Source organism: Panthera onca, chromosome E2, assembly GCF_046562875.1.
Source record: "Panthera onca isolate mPanOnc1 chromosome E2, mPanOnc1 haplotype 2, whole genome shotgun sequence".
NCBI classification, from domain to species: Eukaryota; Metazoa; Chordata; class Mammalia; order Carnivora; family Felidae; genus Panthera; species Panthera onca.
Genome location: NC_138353.1, coordinates 54,950,856 through 54,973,338, shown reverse-complemented (window position 1 = coordinate 54,973,338; position 22,483 = coordinate 54,950,856). Strand labels below are relative to the sequence as shown.

At 52.0% G+C, this 22,483-nt stretch overlaps 1 protein-coding gene across 5 annotated transcripts in view; it reads right to left on the bottom strand.

Moving 5' to 3' along the window:
* Positions 1 to 22,483, bottom strand: part of PLCG2 (phospholipase C gamma 2) — a 161,294-nt gene that overhangs the window by 48,130 nt on the left and 90,681 nt on the right. For all 5 annotated transcript variants that reach the window (XM_060650040.3, XM_060650047.3, XM_060650042.3 and 2 more), the window contains 12 exons: positions 21,939 to 22,040; positions 20,558 to 20,676; positions 18,823 to 18,908; positions 16,825 to 16,945; positions 16,341 to 16,509; positions 13,142 to 13,246; positions 11,843 to 11,932; positions 11,080 to 11,255; positions 9,549 to 9,749; positions 8,450 to 8,569; positions 3,600 to 3,780; positions 2,146 to 2,217 (listed from right to left, as the gene is read on the bottom strand). In XM_060650040.3, the coding sequence (XP_060506023.1) occupies positions 2,146 to 2,217; positions 3,600 to 3,780; positions 8,450 to 8,569; positions 9,549 to 9,749; positions 11,080 to 11,255; positions 11,843 to 11,932; positions 13,142 to 13,246; positions 16,341 to 16,509; positions 16,825 to 16,945; positions 18,823 to 18,908; positions 20,558 to 20,676; positions 21,939 to 22,040 (1,542 nt within the window). The remainder of the gene's footprint in view (positions 1 to 2,145; positions 2,218 to 3,599; positions 3,781 to 8,449; positions 8,570 to 9,548; positions 9,750 to 11,079; positions 11,256 to 11,842; positions 11,933 to 13,141; positions 13,247 to 16,340; positions 16,510 to 16,824; positions 16,946 to 18,822; positions 18,909 to 20,557; positions 20,677 to 21,938; positions 22,041 to 22,483) is intronic.

Genomic DNA, 22,483 nt, shown 5'->3' with positions numbered 1-22,483 from the left:
AGAGCTAGTAATGCATTGCCAAGGAGCTCCCAAAGTCACCAGGGAGTGTGGATGAGGACCGGCCCCCTCAAGGTCAACCAGCGGCTAAGTGGCTGAGCTCAGAAATAAATCAGCTATGACCATAGTTCATGCTGGTCTTCTGTAAGAAGCAACGTGGGTTCTAGGCGGACGTAAGGACACATTTTCCCCCATCAACCTCCCAGGCCACTGCCAGGCTCTAAGGCTGTAAGGTGCAGCCAGTGGCAAAGGGAGGTGCCATAGAGTGGCTTCCACGAGGAGCCAGTCTCCAGACTGACAGAGGGCAGGAGGAGGCCTCATGGCAGGCCCCCCACGAACGAGAGAAATAAGCTGTCCATCAGGTGACCAGGTTGGCAGACGGCACAACAAAATGACTAAGAGCAAATGCCCCCGAGCCAGACCGCCCGGGGCCACGTTCCAGCTCTGTACCTTGCTAGCTATGCCGAGGGCACAGAAACCGTACCCGATGCATGGGATTAATGGGCTGTCAAGTGCTTAGAACAAGGCTTGATATGTGGCCATCCAGCCAGACGCGTCCCCTATTACGACTGATATAGTCTTTCCAGTTCCAAGAACTCCTCCCAAGGAAACGATGCAAAGAGATGCCCAAAGCCTCACCGGTGACGTTCCTTTTAGTGTTAACTAGAAGGACAAAGACTAGAGATGACGTACACGGCCACTGACGGGGACATAGCTAAACCGGCACAGCCACCCAAAACATTCTGCAGCATTAAAAACCCATTCTTTTTTTTTTTTTTAAGTCAAAACCGCAAGCCATGTATTTTACCTCAATTACCTGGCCTACCAGTTTGAGCCAGAATAGTCACGAGGCAAATCAGCAAAGGAGAAATCACACAGGACAAGCAGCAAGTGAACAGAGCAGAATAGAAATGGCAAGTGTGGGTGGTGGGGATTGTAAAATACATCTCCATGCGGGCAGAGACCCAGGAATGCAGACAGCGACTGGGTTAGGAGGGTGAGACCAGGGCTAATTATTTTCCTCATCTTCAGAGTGGGTTTTTTTTTTTTAATTGTTCAACCGTTTTCCATCATAATAACAGCGGTAATTTTCTTTTGAGGCGCTCGCCATAGTCTGGCAGTCGGCGATCAAGTGCAGCCACAGTCGTGTTTTACTTGCCTCACTTATAGGATGATTTTCTCTGCAACTTGGGTTAAAATTTAAAAATGGGGCAAATTCACATCAAGCACCTGGATGATTGGTGTGCCTTGAGAAATCAGAAAAGCTGGCCTGCTCTCTGGAAAGGCAGCCATCAAGCACCAACGGGCACAGCTGCCTTCGAGATGGGGTGTGAGTTCCTCAGTTTACCACAGTCCCCACCATCCCCTGACACCTGGCTGACACAAGGTCATGTCATTCTTATTACCAAAGCCTTCTTCCCGATAAAAGTCCTCTAATAATTTCACACACAGCCCATGTGTCCACATCCTTCCAAGCCTTCATTTCTTGCTGAAAAGGATTTGCATTGGCCAAGGATTGTAAATTAAAAAAAAAGAAAGAAAGAAAAGAAGTTCGTCTCTGGATTTCTACAGAGCCCATCCTTAGGGCCCTTTCCTTAGCAAGACATGAACTGCGTGCCATATCCAACCCTGCCCCGAAAGAAAATTCGCCATCATTCTTCCTCTGCAGCTCAAACTCTATGTGAGATGGAACCAGAACGAGGAGGGGCTGGGGGCCAAGAGTAAAAACCCGCCCCCCCCTCCCCCCTACACCGAGTGAAATCACACAGCAGCCAGGGTGGGAACAGGAGATAACGTGCACGCTGCAAAGGGGTCGGTGAACCAAACGGAATTCATAAACACCACGGGCTCAGTCAGTGAGCAAGCAACATTTGAAAGATTTTTAATTAGAAGCTGTTTGGCCCAAAGGTGGTTCATCAAACCTCAGAATTTTAGCAGGGCGCGGTTGCGTTTGGGTAGAATTCTATTAACCTCTTCCCGGAAACTAGATTTCACATTGTCAATCATCATTTCTTCTCAAAAAAAAAGGGGGTGGGGAGGGGAAGCGAAGTTTGCCCAAATGTTCCCTTGCCCTGTTGTAGCTGGGAGGGGACCCCATGCCATGCCAGGGACCCGGTAATGGTGTGAATTACAAGGCTGGCTCCATACCATGGACGGGTTGATTTCACTGGGATCCACATACATCCTGCTGACATCATAGAGGGAGTTGATATCTCGTTCCTGGAAAAGAACAGAGCGGAACAAATGGAAGCATCCAAGGTCCTGGGGCAGCCCGACACAGAACACGGGTTCCAGGCAGCTCTCTGGCACAAGGGTTGAAACCTCACAGTTAACTCCTGCCTCCTGGCAGAGATGGTGAGAAGCCCGAACTCGGAAACTTGCCCCCCGCATGAGAGAGGGCCCTAGGCCGGCCTACCGTGTGCCAGGCCCTACACTCCTTTGTGAAAACACAAACCCTGGGACCCGGAGGCGTGCTGCCACTACCTCACAGCCCACAAGAGCCCGGCGTCCACGTCTCCCTGACCCACGTTCTGAGTTGGCAGCTGTAGACCGGCCCCCGTGGAACCATTTAGATGATGGGAACTGGCAAATGCCATGAACCCCGACAGGTCACATTCACCAGCACACCCTGGAGACCCTGCCTGCCCTCTGATGTCGGTCACTATCCCTCAGGGTCACCCCAGGGCTTGTGCCGTGGCTGCTCCCTCGACCTGGAACTGGCTTCCTCCGTAGCGCCCCATGGCCCAGTCACTCCCTGTCAGGTTTGGGCTCGTGTTTTAAGCCTCTCAAGGAAACCTTTTCTGAGCTCTCCGGCTCAACCCAAAGCAGCACCCAACCTCACTGTATCTGCCTCACTGCAATCCACGCTGCCGGGGACATTTTCTGCACGTGCCTGCAGGCCTGTCCTGAACCTAAATCTCCCGAGGCAGACTTTTGTTCCCCACACTCCCAGTAGCTTGGACCAGTCCTGGCTCGTGGTGGCTGTATCCTAAATCTCTCCTCAATACATTACTGAATCCACGTGACAAGAACAGAGACATGGTCTTCTGATCAGGTCCGTTCTCCACTCAGAACAAAAGCCGGTGTCTCACAGGGGCCAACCCAGCCCCGCACCATGCAGTCCCCCATAAGCCCCATCCTTCCTTAATTCTCGTCCCACTCTGGCTCACTCAATTCCGGCCACACTGGCTGCTTCTCTGTGCCTCCAGTCACGCCCTCACCTCAGGACCTTTGCACTCGCACAGGTCCTTCCCATAGCGGCACGGCTCACTCCTTCACCAACTCTGGCATCTGCTCAAATGACTCCTTCTCAATGACCTCTTTCCAGAGCACCCTCTTCGCACCGCAGCGCCTTCCCCGTCACTCTGTATCCACTTCTCCACCTGCCCAGTTTTTCTCTACAGCACCGGCGGCCACCTGATACGTGATGTGTCTTCTTCGTCTCCCTTATTATCTGGTTCCCGCCCCACTAGACCGTACGCAGCATGAGGGCAGGGTCTCTGTCCCCAGGACCTAGGGCGGTTCCTGGACACGTGAGAAGCGCTCGACAAGGGTCTGCTGAATAGACACGGCGCCACATCACGGGGGAGGTGGGCGCCTACCATATTGTAGCGCTCCAGCAGCTCAGGCGTCACGGGATAGCGCAGCCGCATCTTCCGGTAGAGCGCGTGCTTCTCGTAGTAACTGACCAGCTCGACGAGGCTCTCGAAGTAGGCAGAGGTCCCCAGCACAAAGTGCCGGCCGTCCCGATGGATGCGGCAATGCTTTACTTTGCCCCTGGCCCTGGAGAGGGAAGACGGCAGGGAGCTGAGGCGCCGAAATCCGCAACACCAGACAATTGTTACGCGGCCCTGCTAACTAGCAACAACCTGCGTGTCCATCCTCAGGGAACCAGAGAAATAAACAGGGTGCGGCAGTCCTGTGAAGCACACGGATCTTTTCAACAGAGAAACACAAGAAGAACCTGTGCCTCACAAGAGATACTGCTAGTTCCTCTCGTCTGCCCCCTCCTCCCCAATTACAGGACTTGACTTTGGGAAGGTCCTGGTGTCTAGAGCAGGGTTAGCAAACAATGGCCCCAAGGCCAAATCTGGCCCACATACCACACACACCCACCTGCCCCACTGCTGCCCTCACTTTTGTAAATAAAGTTTTATTGAAACACGGCCCCCCCCCCCCCCCCCCCCCCCCCCCGTTCATCCGTTTACATACGGCCTGGGGCTGTTTTCACTCTACAGTGGCCGAGCTGACAGGAGCTGGGGTAGCGACCACGCGGCTCACAGGGCCTAAAATCCTCTCGTCCTTTACAGGAAATGTTTGCTGATCTCTACTCTAGAACTCTGGGATTTGAGGCCCAAATCCTTCAACCTTATCTTCAGTGCTCCAACTACTGGAACGATGAGGTGTTTTGTTTTGTTTTGTTTTTCCCCAAAAGGAAAACAAGTCTTTTATCGCCTCACCCAGTTGAAACATGAGGTCAGAAAAATCCAAAATGGACAACAATCTTCGGTCTTACCAGCTTTTATCAGCAAGAACAGAAGCCTTTAGGAAAATAAGTTCTGATCTCAACTTTACAGCCCAAAGCATCTTGTCAAAACGTTCTAAAGGCATAACTACTATGGGCGAGCTACTTATCTTTTAAGATTTTGCACCTTATGTTTTCATTGTTTTAAAAAAACACATCCTGTGAAGCCACTAATTCAGTAAGTCTTGTAAAAAAAAAATGCTCTAAGACTTCTGCCTCAGTGGCAGAATAGTTGCAGGAGTATTTTATTAAAAAGTTGCAAGATGAAGCTATACTATGATCCTATCTGTATTTTTTAAAAATGGAAGGGAATACGATGTATTTTCCATAGGTACGTGTCCATGGAGGAAATTTTTTTTTTAAGTCCACACATGATAACAGTTAAGAAAGTGTGTTTTCTTACAGGACAAGGACCCAGATGAGAAGGACCACAGGGGGTTTAGCCTTCACTGCAATATCTTAATTTTTTATTATTTTTTTAATATTTATTTTTGAGAAAGAGTGCAAGTAGGGGAGGGGCAGAGCGAGAGAGGGACACAGAATCTGAAGCAGGCTTCAGGCTCTGAGCTGTCAGCATAGGGCCCGATGTGGGGCTTGAACTTGTGAACTGCATGAGCATGACCTGAGCTGAAGTCAGACACTCAACCAACTGAGCCACCCAGACACCCCTTAATTTTTTTTAGAGAATGTATTTATATAGCAGCGCCTGGGTGGCTCAGTTGGTTGAGCATCTGACTTCAGTTCACGTCATGATCTCACAGTGCGTGAGTTCGAGCCCTGCAACAGGCTCTGTGCTGACAGCTCAGAGCCTGCTTCCGATTCTGTCTCCCTCTCTCTCTGCCCCTCCCCCACTTGTTCGTTTTCTATCTCAAAAATAAAATGAAAACATAAATAAATAAATAAATAAATAAATAAGAATATATTTATTTAATAAAAAATTTTAAACTTTTGGGGTTGCCTGGGAGGGTCAGTCAATTAAGTGTCTGACTTTGGCTCAGGTCATGATCTCACGGTGCGTGGGTTCGAGCCCCATGTTGGGCTTTAGGCTGACAGCTCAGAGCCTGGAGCCTGCCTCAGATTCTGTGTCCCTCTCTTGCTCTGCCCCTCCCCTGCTTGTGCTCCTTCTCAAAAATAAGCGTTAAGAACAAATTTTTTTTTAACTTTTTACAAAAGCCCCCTAGGGCAGGAAGGCTCCAGGATGCTGAGGTGAAGAGTATGGGTCAGGTTCTGGTTCCTTCCTCAGGTAACCTGTCTGAACCTCAGTTTCGTCCTCCACGGTGCTGGGGACCCACAGTTCCTGTGTCACGGCACGTGTCAGGACCGTGTCTGACAGATAACCCAGGGTGAGCCCTTTGCAATGTGCCCAGCACTCCGAGGGTACTCAATGAGTGAACGGTTAGGAAAATATAACCAAAGTCAAGTCAAAATGAGCTTCTCCGGCAAGAGAAGAATCAAAAAGGGAGACAGGAACAGGGCTGAGTGTGAACGGCACTTTCCAGTCACCTGGTTGCTACAAACCAGGGGTCACCGTGGCCTGAGGTCTTAGCTCCGCCAAGAAGCCCCTGCTCCCATGTCCCACAGAGGTACACCTGCCCCGATCACACCTAGAGCGCATCTCTCTGTGAGGACGCGCGTCCTCTCCTGTAGAGATCTAGCCCCAAGTTCAGCCTGGGTTCTCAGAGCTCAGACCAGCACCAGACCCAGGAGAGGCATTCTGCAGATATTGGGCAGAGGGGAGAGGGAAGGAAATTTGCTCCAGCCCTCTGTTCTCCCTCTGCATGGAGCACATCCCCCTTTGGTCCCCCAAGAGCTCCTGCTTGCCCTGGGCCACCTGCCCGACCACCGTCTGTGGCACTCACCACACAGTACGACAGCAACGCGTTTCTGTGCCCGATTCTCCTGCTGCAGGCGACACTTGCCAGTGAGGGACAGTGACACCCACCCCACAGCCTGACCAGAGTGAGTTTCGAAGAGTCTGGGCGGTGGGGGGAGGTCATTTTTGACTACTGCGGTGACGGAGCGTCCCCCACAGGCACGCGGTGGGTGGAGACCAGGGACGTTCACCATTCCAGCATGATGGAAACCGCCTTCCCTTCCTCTCCTCTTTGAGACACAAAGCCCTCATCACCAGCTCACTCAGCCAGCACGCACTGACCACCGCTAGCGGCAAGGCAATGCTAAATAAGAGGGAATCGCTCAAAAGAAAGAAACGCTCGTGACCGACAGGAGGTCGCTCATTCGCCGCAGACCGCTGGGCTCATGAGAGCAAGGACCACGCGGTTTTTATCACTTCTGTATTCTTGCAGCCCCGCTCACAGCCTGGCACATAGTAGGTGCTCACAGAACCTGTGCTAACCCCTAAAAGTTCCAAACTCCAGCTTTCAGGGTACCGCCCTGGTACCACCAGCCCACCTTCATCCAATGAAGTGACTCCAACCGCCCCCCACCCCCCGGGCCAGCTTGAAGGTGCCCAATCAGAGAACCATGACACCCAGCTCAAGCAGGGGCCAGGGGGACTTTATACATCACAGGACTCGTCTTTTCTGCTGGACACCGTCCTGGCAACCAACGTGAAGCCAAGAGATAGCATCCCAAGAACTGCAGGGGAGACACGGACCCAGGCCTGTTGGAAGCCAGCTTCGCCTCTCGAGCATCTCCACTAGTCGCCAATTAACCCCACTTTTTGTGTTGGCACAAAGCATAGGAGAGTCACTCTGGCCGGAGCAGACTCTGGTAGATTCTTGGCACGCGGTGGATCCTCGGCAAATGGCCACGATAATGACCTCCACTGCCACCGCCATCCGCTCGCCCAAGAAGTCATCAGTGACGGGGGAGAAGGAGGCAGCTCCAAATGCCCAGGGGGCAGCCTGGGGGGGCAACCGCGGCACAGGGGCCAGGGCAACAGGAATGGAAGGAACAGGAGCAGCCTGGCCACACCAGGGCCCCTCCGTGCAGCTAGCTGGTAACCAGCATCGCCCCGTGGCAACAGCTACCACTGCCTCCCGCTTTTCACACGAAGGAACCTAAATCTTCAAGTGAAATTTCTCAGGGTTTCACGTAACTGTGTAGGCTGAGAAAAACATCCATAGGCCCAGTTTGGGCCACGAGCCTCTTGCTTCAGACCTCACAGCGAAAACAGCAGGCTGTGGACACGGAGGGGCCCAAGTCTGAAATTCTGCCTCAGCCCAGGACTAGCCTGTGTGGCTGTAGACAGGTTGCTCAACCTCTCTGGGCCTCCCATTTTCTTATTTGAAGTCTGGGACCTACCCCTCATGGGGTAAGCGAAAGACTCAATCAGAGGAAGTGTTCATGGCAACCCAGCGTCTGGAATGTTAGTTAGGCCCTACGCTGAGAATACACCGTGGTAGGGGAGATGGAGGGACAGTAGGAAATGGGTCTGAAACCCTCCCAACGCTGTCACTGGTGGAAATTGGAGGAATCCGGCGTCTTGGGGTGGAATTCAAGCCGAGAACCACCGTCCTATGGACGCTTGGTCCCTAAGGCCTTTCCACCGGCAGCGCTGGGTGGCGAGTGCAGATGGGAGGAAATCCTGTCTACACCGTCACCGATCTGGGCCTGCCAGGGCTGTCTGGGTTCAGATCCCAGCTCCACCGCCCTTCCTGCCTGCACGTTTCTGCAAGTTACTTATTCACCTCTCTGTGCCTCAGCGTCCTCCTGTGAAAAATAACGACCCAAGTCCTCCAACTGCCGGAAGATGAAGTGAGTTAATGTAACACGTGCTACTCTCAAGAACACAGACCTGTGCCAGCACGCTGCGTGCTCCTGTGAGCACAGGCCGCTTTTGCTATCACTGCTGTCCTCCCCGCTGACCCTCTGGGAGCGGACGCGGAGGTAAACCGCCAGCCGCAGCACCCCCTTCGCTCTCCGCTCCTGTCCTTCCCAGAAGGCTGCAGCCCGCCCACTCACCTGAAGGTGATGGCGTAGGAGTCGGTACCTTCCCGCCTCCGGATCAGGAAGGCCCCGTCCCGGGGAACTCTCATCAGCATGTCCTCTGCTTCCCCGCGGCTCAGGCCATCATAGTACCACCTGTGGCACAGGAAGGGGACCAAGTGAGAGGGCCACGCACAGCGGAGGACGCAATGAGCCGTGAGGAGGCCTGGCATACGGCCCCAGAAAACACGGCGGAAATTACACAGTGGGCCTCCCCACCCCAACACATCACTCAAAACAGCAATTTTTTCAAAGACCACCAACATGTAGCTTGGGTAAAACACTCATAACGGAGGTCTGCTTGGAGCATGAGAGAATAAATGAACTGTACCCCCTCGCCCCCCACCCCCCATCGGCCTGACTCAGTGCCAGCATCAGTCACAGCAGAGAATCTCAGAAAATTGGAGGCAGAGAACACAGGGAATTGAGTTTTCAAAAGGTCTGTCTGGTTGGTTGGTCTTTGGATGCTTTTAAAGATAAGAAAAAGCCAATTTGAATAGGCAGTCTATATGAATATAGACCAAAGAAAGCAAGCGGCTGTAAGTTACAAGGCTTCTCAGAAACGTACATTTTAGCAGCCTTCTGCTTAAAAATATTTTTCTGGTTTTCAAAATTGGTTAGCCCTTCAGAAAGCATAACTCCTATTCATTTTACTAGATTAAAAAAAAAAAAAACGAAGGGAAAATCTTTACAATTACGTTTTTCTTGTTCACTTTCACAATGAACGGGAATGAGCTTTGACAAGCACAAAGATTATCACCGGGCCAAAATTCACCTCTGAAAATCCAAGTCCAAGAGCTCAGGACTGTGAAGATAGTGGTATGGAGGCAGGGAAAGAGGCAGAGGGACGGAGAGGACAGGGCAAAAGTAAGGCGGAGTAGGGGTCTGCAACTGTGGCCATCCCGGGGAGATCCCGGGCACCCTGGTGAGGGGCCTCGTGGGGATTTGGGCCCCGGCACACCCACAAGCCTGGCTAATCTGATGCGCGAACATAACCCGCAAGGGTGTCTGCACCCACTAAACCTGTGGGTGGACGCCTGAGCTCTGCTGTCCCGACAGCATTGAGCACACGTACGGCTTTGACTCGTGGGGGTTGGGGTTGGGCACGGGGTCGGTGAGCCGGAGCTCGAACTCGGCACAGCGCAGGTGCGTCTCACGGTAGTGCTGGATGAGGTCATAGATGCTGGTGAACATGATGTTGTCAGTCAGGAAGTACTTCATGGTCCCGCCCTCCATGACGGAGCGGATCCGGCAGTGCTGGACCCGGCCGGACCGCCTGCAAGGAGAAGGACAACTTCAGGGCCGAGGCCAGACCGACTGGCCGTTCCGGCACCCCGGGCGGCAACGAACACGGGGGGGTGGAGGGGGTAGGGCCAGAACTGCGGCCAGGGACACTGAGGGGTAGACCCTACATGTGGCCACTCAGGTCTCCCTGTGCTCTTAGGACATGCTTGGGCTTTAGCACAGACTGGTCTTTTAGCCTGGATTCCAGAACATTCTACCTACTTCCTCTAACACTTTTACCTATAAGACTCCCACTCTGGAGCCAGATGGCCTAGGTATAAACCCTGATGCTGCCACTTATGTGCTAAGTGACCTTGAACAAGAGCCTTGTCCTCTCTGGGACTCCACATTCTCCTCCTTATATGCTCAGTCCTCACTGAGCCATCCCGAGGACTGAACAAGCTCACGCACAAAATGTGCCTGGAAGGCCGCCTGGCATGCAGGTGTTAGCTATCACTATTGTCAGTACATTGTAATCATCTGTACCCTTTGGGTCTCCGTTTACACAGCCCTTCTTTCAGGAAGTCTTCCCTGATTGCTCCCATGCCCAACATTACGTCAGGTCCCTCTTGTACAGACTCTGGTAACATCTTGCCTTTTTCTCATTGCAGTTATCACAGTTATAGACCATCGATTCCTTTTTCATTGTGCATCTCCCCAACCAGACTCTAATCTCCATCAGGACAGGGACCCCCCCACCTTGCCGTCTATCTGATGGCTGCACCTAGCATGAAGCAAGACTCCAGTGAATGAGTTAATGAATGAATGTAGTGAGTGAGTGAATGAGAAAGCTCATGATGGCACCATAAACCGCCTTTCAGGTCTCTATTTTAGGGACAAGGCAACACAGATTCCAGGAGGCTGAGTGATGTGCCTAAAGCCACCTGCTTTAGGACCGGGACTGGGGTGGGTGGGGGTGGCATGAGTGAGACCACATCGTCTTAAGTGTCTTAAAATGTTGACGATATTTTGTTCATCGCGGATTTTTCATTACTTCAGATTTTTTAAAAATATTGCATTGAAATACTACTAATCTTTTTAAAAAGATTTTATTCTTAAATCATCTCTACGCCCGATGTGGGGCTCGAACTCACAACCCTGGGATCAAGAGTCACATTCTCCACTGACTGAGCCAACCGGGTGCCCCGAAATACCACTAATCTTGATTGCTAAGTTTTTTGGGCCTCACCTGCCTTGGCCCACCCCTGCCCTGCACAGCTCCCTAAGCGACGTCTGGGCTTCCAGGCCCTGGCTGAGCTCGCACAGCTCCCCACATGGCCCCCCGTCTGGCCAGCTGCAAGGGGAAGGCGGTATGCCCCTACCAGAAGGACAGGGTGTAGTCGTTGGGGAAGGTCTTGCTCTCCCGCACCAAGAAGGTCCCATCTTTGCCCCCCGTCTCGGCACAGTATTCCTGAAGCAGCTTCTCGGCATTTGTTCTCTTCTCCACCTTCTTGTGGAACCACTCCTCCCCAAAATGCAGCTCCGTGGGGGGTATATCCTGGGCCACAAAGGGAGGAGGAGTTTCTGAAAATCTGGACCCGAAAGACCCCCGGCATGGCCAGACTGGTCCCTCTGCACATGCTGACTCAGGGGACTGGTAAGCAGACAGGCTGGCATCAGCTTGCCCACCACCCAAGAGGTCTGGGGAAATGGCTCTCATTGCCTTCCCTCTCTTGTCACCACTGGTGGTGGCTGCCTGGAGTCCTGAGACATGGGCTAAGGGGACCCCAGTACAGGTTTCAACTCTATTGCACAAGAAATCTGAAAGCCATAATGCCCTGGGAGCTGCATCCTGGGAGTACCAAGGATGGCCAGCAGCCCAAGGACAGAGGGCAGGGAAGCTAGGAACCAGGCTGGGGGTGGGGCTGGACAGAACATCCCAATATCCTCCTGCCAAGAACACAGGCCAATCAGGCCCTTCTGAGAGCAGGAAAAACCCTTGAACCTCATTGGTTGAGAACCTGGGCCAGCCACCCAATCAGAGAAGAGCCAGGCAGCCTTGGTACCCAAAGAGGAAGCCGGTTAGGCTGAGGATGTCCAGGCCTGTGGGCCAGGGGAGAAGACCAGTTAGGGGGTCTCCCCTACCTGGGGCAGCTCCTCCTCTGCAGTCTGCTCAATGTCATCGCTGAACGACAGCTTGGCATCAGCGATGGCACAGTAGTGCCGGGTCCATTTCTAGAAGGGAAAACCAGCATTAGCTCTCACCCTCATTCTTGGCCCCATCCACTCTGGGGCCCAGAGCCCCTGCCCTGGGATGCGCCGTTCCCACTTTCATAGACGTTTGTGGTGGTTTCATGGAATTCGATCCCCTTCGAGACATTTCTTTTAAAACATCTATTGATTTTGGGGTTCCTTTGGCATTTTCAGGACTTTTTTATTCAGTGCGTCTAAGGGTAAGTACAACTTGGCATCAGATTTCTAGTTCGTATTTAATTTGAAGACTATTACGAATGATGGGATTGTTTTTTGGGTCTCATGACTGTTTTTTTCCATTACACCCACTTTTTACGACTTTCAGGATTTCTTAGCCAGTTTGTCTAGAGGCTCTTCCACATCTGTGACTTAATTCTTTATTTATTTATTTATTTTTATTTAAAAAAAAAAATTTTTTTTTAACGTTTATTTATTTTTGAGACAGAGAGAGACAGAGCATGAACAGGGGAGGGGCAGAGAGAGAGGGAGACACAGAATCAGAAGCAGGCTCCAGGCTCTGAGCCATCAGCCCAGAGCCCGACGCGGGGCTCGAACTCACGGACTGCGAGATCGTGACCTGAGCTGAAGTCGGACGCTTAACCGACTGAGCCACCCAGGCGCCCCTTAATTCTTTATTTTAACGTTAACAATTTTTAATATTTCTAGGATGTGAGAAGAGACATATCAAAACATACTCAAGTGGATTCGCATGTTAGGTTATGGGATGTGGGAAGTGGCCTTACACTCAAAATGCATTACTCTCACCAAAATAAGGTTTCCAGTGGGAGTGTCCCAGACGGAAGGATACTAAGGAGTTAGGACAAGTAAATGCACTGTTGCATCCTGAACTGAACCCTGGACCACAGAAAGGATGTCAGTGGACAAACTGGTAAAACTGGAACAAGGTCCATAAATTATTATTGTACCAATGTCCATTTCCTGCTTCCAATAATTATCCTCTAAGTTATGGAGACTGTTAGTATTTGGGGAAGCTAAGTGAAGAGTATGTAAAACATCCTTGTATATGTGTGTGTGTAAATACCCAATACGTTAGGTGGAATATAAAATTATTTTGAAGTAAACCATTAAAAAAAATAGGTCAAAATGCAAAGAAGACAGGAAGACTCTCAGAGTTCTCTAGTAGACCTCGGATGCACTCAAGGCTCTGAGAAGGAGTGCAAGGACACCCACCTGGTCAATGGAATCCCACATGTACAGTTCACCCTGTTGCTTGTGCTCATCTTTCTTATCTTCCACGTTGACATCCACATCGCCTCGGGGGCCCAGCTTCTTATGCTGAGGGGAAAAAATACACATAGCCTCTCTGCCTCGAGACCCAGGTTTGGGATCTCCGAGCCAATAAGCGTTCACTCACATCAGCCGGCCAGGAAGCATCTATCTGCAGCATGCGCCTCAGGGCCTTTGCACTGCCTGGTCTCTCTGCCTGGCTCGTCTCTCACTTTAGCTCTGTGCTCAGTGTCACCTCCTCAGGTGCGCTTTCCTGGACCGGGTGGTCTACACAGAGCCCCCGCTCTCCTTCCCATCCCTGTCACCATCTGACCACTGGGAATTATTTTCCATACTCTCGGCCCTTTGTGTATCTTTATGCCTATCTTTGTCTTCTGTCTTTCCTGCTAAAATACAAGTCCCGTGAGGGCGGGACTTGGTTTTGAATCTCCTGGGGTAGCTCAGCAGGTAGTAAGTGCTGGATAAACATTCAGTAGATCAGTGATACCACGTGCACCCCCCACCTTCTCCGGCACACAGAGGGAAGGCAGCAACAGCCAGTCCAGGGTCCGGGCTGTGCAGGGCAGAGGACTGCACGCTGGAGATGCAGATTTAAGACCTAAGTGCACACAGCACTCCTGCTGCTTTATCAGCTGTGTGACCCTGGGCAGGTGGCTGCACTTCTCTGAGCCAGTGCTCTCTGAAGACAGTGACTACAACCACCTTCATCCAGGTAAGTACTGATGCCCACCCCAGGCAGGTACTTAGAAATCCCAGATTCTGGAGGAAGCTCAGGGCTGGGCATCAGACAGGGGCTTGAATTCAGAGCCTTACTAGCTGCGTGACCTCGGCTGTGTGACAACCTGTCTCGGTCTCAGTAACGTCCCCTGTGAAATGGGGATAATGACAGCCCCTGCTGGGTCCTGTAAGCCAGTGGGTGCGAAAGATACTTCTAAAAAGGTGCAACTTTTCAAAGTACCATAATCTCAGCTAAGCCACCTTTTCAACCTCAGTGTCCCCATGTGGAAAGTGACCCTGGGGCCTGGGATCGCAGGGCTGTAGGAGACTGAAGAGTATTTCATGCCATGCCTCGCCCAGTGAGTGACATACCAGGAACGCCTCACAAATGCTATTCCTCCCTCTTTCCTGAAACAAAGGAGTGAGCCACCCAGTGCCACAGGTAGGCAATGTGTGCTCTGAAAGGGGCCTTCACGGCTCCACATCAGAAAACAAGAGCCAGGAAATCCCTGGGGACACACAGAGAGTGGTCCCAAGAAAGTGAAGCTATATAGAAATGCAGATTTGCAGATGGAGGCCTGAGAAGCCGTGGACCCTTCCCAGCCGAGCTCCCTTGGCCTCTAGTCCTGCCTTCCCTATGCTGGAAGCTTCCTTAAGTATCTCAGTGAAAAGTGCCCCAGGTCTTAGCCAGATCCTCTCAGATGCTGCTGCTTTTACACCAAGGGCACGGACATCCCTTCCTCTGCACGAACCTCGGCGAAAGCCCCCTCGCACTGTTTGGTACCCCTCTGTTAACGCTTCGGTCTTCCCACTACACCGCGACCTCCTGGCACACAGGCATTGTTCCCAGTTCCCAGTACATCTTGGTGGTCCAGTGACGATCTAGGAAATGTGCCACGTGTTTATGGAGGTTACTCCCACACCCTGAGGGCACAGCCTTCTCTCCGCCTGGTTAACACCTGTCCATCCTGCCATACGAACCTGCTGCTTGTCAACAAAATCCATCCCCCTCCTCCTGCCAAGGGCCATCCAGGTAGAGACCTCACATCCATCGTCCTTGGCAGGAGGTGTGGACATGTGACTAAATTCTCACACAGAGGACAGAACAGGCCGGACATACCTAACGGACATTCTGCTTGTTTGGCAGGAGTCGCGGACCCTGGACGTGCTCACACTGCCCCTCCTATGAGCTGGAGCTCAGGTAGGCCTACAACCCAGCACCAACCGCACACAAGGACAGCACCCCAGGGCATAGCCTTCACCATTTCTGTGCCAGGGACCTCCTTTGAAGCCTGGGAAAGACTCTGAATCCCTTTCTCAGAATAGACATTTATAATACGTACAATTATAAGAGACACTATACTGAAATACAGTTAAGATACTGAATATTTGTAATATAAATAGATGTACTTCTTTATTAATATCTTAAGATCTAGAGTCAAATCTATTAACTACCACAATTTCAGAGTAGTGATGAGCACAGCATTATTTTCAGATATTTGCGACAACAGTAAACACGATATGAAAACATCTGTGATTTCTGCTGGTGACAAAGCCCCAAGTGGCTTGTTGGCAATATTCGTAATGAAAGGAAACCTTTGGTTTTACTTACAGGTTAATAAAAATAAAGAGGCAACATTGTTCCCCGAAGTTCACATGCTACCCCAACCCTAATTCTAACTGCAGATTCGCTGGGCATCGATAGAACCCCAGCTGAAAACCAGTTTTCCCTGGGAGACTGGAGAACGAAAAGAGAATGCTGGGTCCCTGGAAAGCCTTCTGGGCCACAGCTCAACCTTCTAGAACACTCTCCCTCAGCTTAGGAAGAAATGGTCTCTCCCGGGCTTTAAGCCACTGTGTATCTGGTTTCTTTGTCCGAGGAATACAGACCCCCAAACATCACCCCTCTCCCCGGCACCCCTGCACTCTCAGACAAGGCTGGTCCCTCCTCTCTCCCCGCAGCACTTGGCAAACCACCCTCTTCGTCCCGTTAGCGCACGCAGCCTTTTGGGGCAACTGTCCACCTCCAGTCCATCTCACACGCTGGAATGGGAGCTCCCGAAGTCAAGAAGGGAGTCTGGGTCACTGGAACACCCCCAGCACAGAGACCTGACTCCACCACGGGTGCGGTGGAGGTCTGCCCCAAGAACGGACGAACCACAGTGAACGCTTACGTGGCACCTGCTACGGCCCAGGGGCCAGTCCTAAGGACTGTGCGCACATTTTCTCAATGGACGCTCACGGCCAACGCAGTTGGTTCTCTTATGAACCTCCCGAGACTGGTGAGGACACAGTGGCACCGAGAGGTTAAATGGCTTTGCCCAGTGTCACTCACAGAGACAGTAAGGGGAGCTGGTGGGACCAGGAGCCTGTGCTCTGAGCCACGGGCTCTCCTGAATGCACGACAGCACCCGAGGTCACCTGCCTTGATGATGATCTTCTCCCGCAGCTGGCTGGGCGAGGGCAGCTGGTCAGCACTGGCCTCCGTGGGCTTTGTCAACAGCAGGTCGCCAAACACCTCCTTGAACACCCTGGCCATGTGGCGCTGCTGCTCCACACAGCAGTGCTCTTCGATGGACAGGATCACCGGGAAGCTGCGGGCGGCAGGAGCCAGCTCAGCTCAATAGGCTGGCGGAGAGTGGGGGGTGGGGGGGGCAGCAGAGGTCACTCGAGTCCCAGCCCTAGCCTCCTCCAGGCTCTAGAACCAGGGAGGGACTTGCACTTTGGGCCTGCAGGGGGCGCCAACACCCAGTGGAAGACATTGGCAGCGACCAGCCAGGATGGAGACCGGGCTGGCGGATGTGTTATCTGTGCGTGTGTCGGATGTGGGAGGGCGGGGAGGGGGCAGGAAGGGGCGTCTGTCCACCTGTCTCTTAAAGATGAACTACCGGCAAATCAAGCCCACAAACCTTGAGGTGACAAAGGCATGGTCTTTGATGGCCTGCACGACGTCATCAAACTTGATCTTGGTGGTCCGCGTCCAGCCGTGGTAGATGATGGGCTTCCCATCGGGCCCGTCCCAGCAGTCCACTGAGGGAACAGACGTGCAGCCTCAACACCTGCCTGTCACTCTCCGCCTCGAGAGTCCACTGACGGCAGGCGCGCTGCAGGGGGGGGCAGCTGTGAGGTTGGCCGCGGCCCCCACGTGGCTCAGATCCTACGACACGGGGGGCCACACCCAAAAATTCCCTTCAGGGACCGGCAACGTGAGGACCCACGTTACCTGTGTGCATGCATTACCCGTGCAGTTACAGGAAGATCTGGGTTGCTCGATTAAGGGTCTCTTTGTAGGGGTTTTGGGGTGGTTCAGTTGGTTAAGCACCTGACCCTTGATTTAGGCCAGGTCATGATCTCACAGGTACATGAGTTCGAGCCCTGCATCAGGCTCTGCACTGACAGGGCAGACCCTGATTGGGATTCTCTCTCTCTCTCAGTCTCTCTCTCTCTTCCAAAGTAAATAAACTTCACTGGGACGCCTGGGTGGATTAATCGATTAAGCACGAGACTCTTGATTTCGGCCCAGGTCATGATCTCCCAGTCTGTGAGACTGAGCCCCTGTTCAGGTTCTGTGCTGACAGGGCAGACCCTGCTTGGGATTCTGTCTCTACCCGCGCCCCCCTCCCCTCCCCCAGTAACGCTGTGTGTTTGTTTCTCTCTCAAAATAAAGTTAAATAAACTTAAAAAAATAAATAAAGGTCCCTTTGTAATGCGACACATTTGTCCAAAAGAAACTAGTTTAAATGTTTCTTTTTAAAGAAGATATTTATAACGTGGGATTTTTTTTTTTTTCTTATTTCACTTGGCTTGCTTTTTCTGCTAGTGGAAGTAATACTGAACAAGGAGACATTTATTTTTTTAAAGTTCTGGTAAAACATCCCAACAGAAAAGGTGAACAGCCCCTCTATTTTCAACCCCCAGAGGAAGTAGGAGCTGATAGCTTTTTTCACGTTTGCTTTTTCCTGGAAGGCAGGGTGGTATACACTTAGGCAACTGTCTACAGGAACAACTGCCATTAAAGTCTGATGCCACGGTGAGTGTTTGTGATAAAATCGGAGCCTAAGTCAGTTCTCTGTGCCCTTTCTCAGCCCAATGCACCTGCGGGCCAGTGGTGGTACAGTCAGGCCAGGGGGGGTGAGGGCTGAGAAAGGAGAAGCGGCTGGACGTCTCTAAGGGCCTGGATCATCTATGTCGGGGTGTCTGTGACCAGCTATGAAAAGAACATCCTGGGTGGTACCCATGGCTGGGCCAGCTGCGAAACACAGAGGGCTCTAGCCTTCCTCCAAAAGCAGCTCAGAAGAGGGGGCGGGGCACCTGGGTGGCTCAGTCGGTTGAGCGTTCAACTTGGGCTCAGGTCATGACCTCACGGTTGGTGGGTTCGAGCCCCGCGTCGGGCTCCAGGCTGACAGGTCAGAGCCTGGAGCCTGCTTCCGATTCGGTGTCTCCCTCTCTCTCTGCCCCTCCCCAGCTCTCTCTCTCTCTCTCTCTCTCTTTCTCTCAAAAATAAATAATTATTATAAAAATGAATTAAAATAAATAAAAAATAAATTAAAACAGCCCAGAAGGAAGCTGGAGGAGGAGAGGAACATTAACAAAGCTTAGGTACTGGCCTCCCCCAGCCCTGCCGCTGCATCAGATGCCCAGATCTGTTGCCCAAGGGTTTCTGACTCCAACCCAGCCAGGCTCAACACCACCGCTTGCCCTGGGGGGAAACCCTCTGGGGAAAGGTCCCTCCCTGGCTGTTGGAGGCCACATCTCCCACCCAGATGCTATGAGCACCTGGGCTCTCCCTTGGCCTGCCCCACTCATCCCCACGACTCAGGCTTTTCGGACAAGAAAGGCGACAAGCAGCCCCACGGCAGGCTGCAGTTCAGCAGCAGCATCACCTGCACCAGGAAAAGGGCACTCACGCTCGATGCAGCGACAGCCCATGCGCAGGCAGCGGATGTATGCCTCCGTGGACGACTCACTCCGCAGCTGGTCACCGGTGAGGTACCTGAGGGACGGGAGGCGGCGGCCGGGTGGGGACAGGCCCGCACCTCGGGGAGTCCTGGGGAACTTCTCAGCCCAGGTGCCCAACATCCTCAACTCTGTCTAGAAAGATCGGCGGTCGGGATCTGGGCCAGACACATGCAATCGTGTGGCCACACCAGTCACGAGCCTTAGGCTCAGGCCACAATCGCAGGATGTGGACAGGAGCCACCTTGGCAATCCAAGGGAAGGGGCGAGGCTGTGTGTTCTTTGGAGAAGCACTCGGTCAAAGTGTATCAGGAATGAAACGGACATATGGCCATCGATTCATACCCGCCCCCGCTATGGTGTCCACTAGGCCCTCAGTCCAATGCTGGGCCACTGTTTTCGTTTCAGGGCTCCAGGCCAAGCACAGATCTTCAACAACCACTGCTAGAACTCAATAGACTTTGAATTCTGTCCACCAAAACTGACATAAAAATGCCTATTTTGGGGCGCCTGGGTGGCTCAGTTGGTTAAGTGTCCAACTTCAGCTCAGGGTATGATCTCGTGGTTTGTGGGTTCATGCCCCATGTCGGGCTCGGTGCTGACAGCTCAGAGCCTGGAGCCTGCTTTGGATTCTGTGTCTCCCTCTCTGTCTCTGCCCCTCCCCCACCCATTCTTTTTCTCTCTCTCTCTCTCTCAAAAACAAATAAACATTTAAAAAATTTTAATAAAAAGCAGAGTTTTATGCACTCTCCTCCTCACCACATCCACCCCCCACCCTTTTAAGAGTTCACGTTCCTTAACTATCCTCTGGATTTGGTAGAATTCACCACTCTAAGCCAATGGACATGGTGGGAAAGAGAGAACCATGCAATCATTTTGCCCCTGAAAAAGACTTTACCTTCCCAAAATGCCTTCTCTCTGACTCCTGTCTGGCACGACCCTTGGAAAGGTACCAACCTGTAGCTCTCATGATGCCCAGGCCCCAAGACTTTCACTTTCTCACCTTACAAGGCAGATTAAATATTGGAACTTCGGTGCAACATCCATTTCTTTCTTCCAGTCTACCCTCTCTTTTGCAATCAGGATAATCTTGCAAACATTGGAACGTGTTGCTCTCTGGCAGATTCCACTCAAACACAACCGCTGTCCTGCTCTCTTATCATTCACCCTCCTGGATTCTAGAGTCTCGTCTTAAACCCCGCTCCATTCCTCATGCCCCTGGACATGCTGTTCCTTCTTGCCTCACCACCTCTTCGTCTCTCACCAACTCCTGTTCATCCTTAAATCAAAGGAGGCCTTTTCCCCCTCCAAGGACATGAGGAGAGGGCTCCCTCTTTCTTCAATGCTGTATCCCCAGTGCCCAGCACAGGGTATAGACCCAGTCAGGACCACTTCAATAACTAATTCAGTTGCTCTGCTGTGACTACTAGGAGATGTCCAAACCGTGAAAACCAGCTTTGCCAACCTGCTTCTTAGGGCCACAGAGAAAACACGATTATTGCAAATATCAACTGGGAAAGGGGGGGTGTGTTCCCATGTCCCTTCCAGAAGCTTGTGTCTATTCCAGTCTGAGCAACGTGGCCCTGCACCCTGCCCACTCCCACGTGCTTCCAAGAGCAGGGCACCGGCACCCCACCACACTGTCTTTGGCTGCCGGGCCCATCACGGGCTCACCAAGAAACTCACGTGTTATGTGAGGAGGAGATCCAGTAATGGGACAAGGGGTTGTTCATGTCCTGTATGTCCACGACGTCGTACTTCTCGTCCCAGATGCTGTTCTCCCGCGAAAACAGGTACGTGAGGAACTAGGCGAGTCACAGAGACAAGATCATCACCCCGATGAGGGGGACCGACGGTGCCTGCATCTTTCCCGTCTATGCCAACAACGGAGAAATGGTGGCTCTGATACATCAACTCAGAGAAGATGGTCTCCAGGCCTCAGGTACCCAAGTTTTTTTTTTTTTTTTTTTTTTTTTTTTGTTTCTTTATTAACTTTAAGAGGGAGAGAGGAAAAGACAGAGAGCAGAGGAGGGGCAGAGAAGGAGAGAGAGAAGCCCAAGCAGGCTTTGTGCTGTCAGTGCAGAGCCTGACGTGGGGCTCAAACTCACGAACGAGTTCATGACCTGAGCCAAAATCAAGAGTCGGGGCACTTAACTGAGTCACCCAGGTGCCCCTACCCAAGTTTGTAACGCAGGACACTCAGACTTCGGCAGGATATATGGACACGTGTTTTCGCTGACCTGTGTGGTATTTTCCTTTTTAATGTGTATCCTAAAATAGTTGATACGAAAAGAGTATAGGCTTCCCACGCAGAAGTTTTAAGGCGTAATAACACCATGAACTTTTGTGAACCCGGCACCCAACCAGCGCCAAAAAACATCACCAGTATCCTAACATCTAGCAGGCAGGAAGTTTCCTCACCCCTTAAAAAAAAATCAGATTGGGGGTTAGTCAGTTGAGCGTCCGACTTCGGCTCAGGTCATGATCTCACGGTCCGTGAGTTCGAGCCCCGCGTCGGGCTCTGGGCTGATGGCTCGGAGCCTGGAGCCTGTTTCCGATTCTGTGTCTCCCTCTCTCTCTGCCCCTCCCCCGTTCATGCTGTGTCTCTCTCTGTCTCAAAAAATAAACGTTAAAAAATAATTAAAAACAAAATCAGGTTGAGTCACACGGGTGCTACACTGTGCTGCCTGGGCACAAGCTTACACGAGGCAGGAGCACCCCCCCCCTTCCCCATCCCACCCTCCTCTCCGTCCATCCCCTGCTGCTTCACACGGGGCAGGGGGCAGGTGCAGAAGCCCCATCAACCTTTGAATCTCCTGGCCGTGCTTAGGTTGTTAGCCACAGGCTGGCGGCAGATGCCCTCTAGTGGGAGAAGCAAAGAACCCACCCAGGCTCCACAGCCGAATGGACTAGGATGAGCACAACAGAAGGCTAGAATTCAGAACCTAGAAGAAAAGCACCTCTCACAGCAAAGCCCTCCAAGGGAAGAGAACCGGAAAAAAGGAACATCAGACGTCACAGACATCAATCGAAGAGGCCCAGCCACGTTGACAGAAAGCCCACTCACCTCATCAACAAACAAGAAGGGCTCAGCGGTCTCCCTCAGGGTGTCATCGATAAACTTTGTCATCCGCTCGCGGACTTTGTTCAGATCCTGAGCCCAAACCTCCTTGGAATGAGAACGAGAGCAAGAAGTCGTCAGAAAGGGGAATGGCAAAATTCTTCATCTCTCAGGATCCAGTTTCCATCAGAGACCCAAACACCAACCTGTTCTGAACGTGTATGTGATCAACGCCTGCATATCACACGTTACTCTGTGCCTGGCCAGCATTCTTTGTAAAGGACCAGAGGGTAAATTTTAGGCTTTGGGTCACAACCACTCAAGTCTGCTACTGTACTCAAAAAGGAGCCATAGACAATACATACATAAATGGCCATGGCTGTGTTCCAATAAAACTTTATTTAGAAAAACAAGTGGTGGGCCAGATTTGGCCCATGGGCCATAGTTTGCCGACTCCTGCCCTATGCTAGCCCTTTACATTTATTAGCCTGAAGAGGCTGGGAGCATAGTTATGTCAGACTGCCAGGGTTGGCCACTTGGCTGACCCTGGC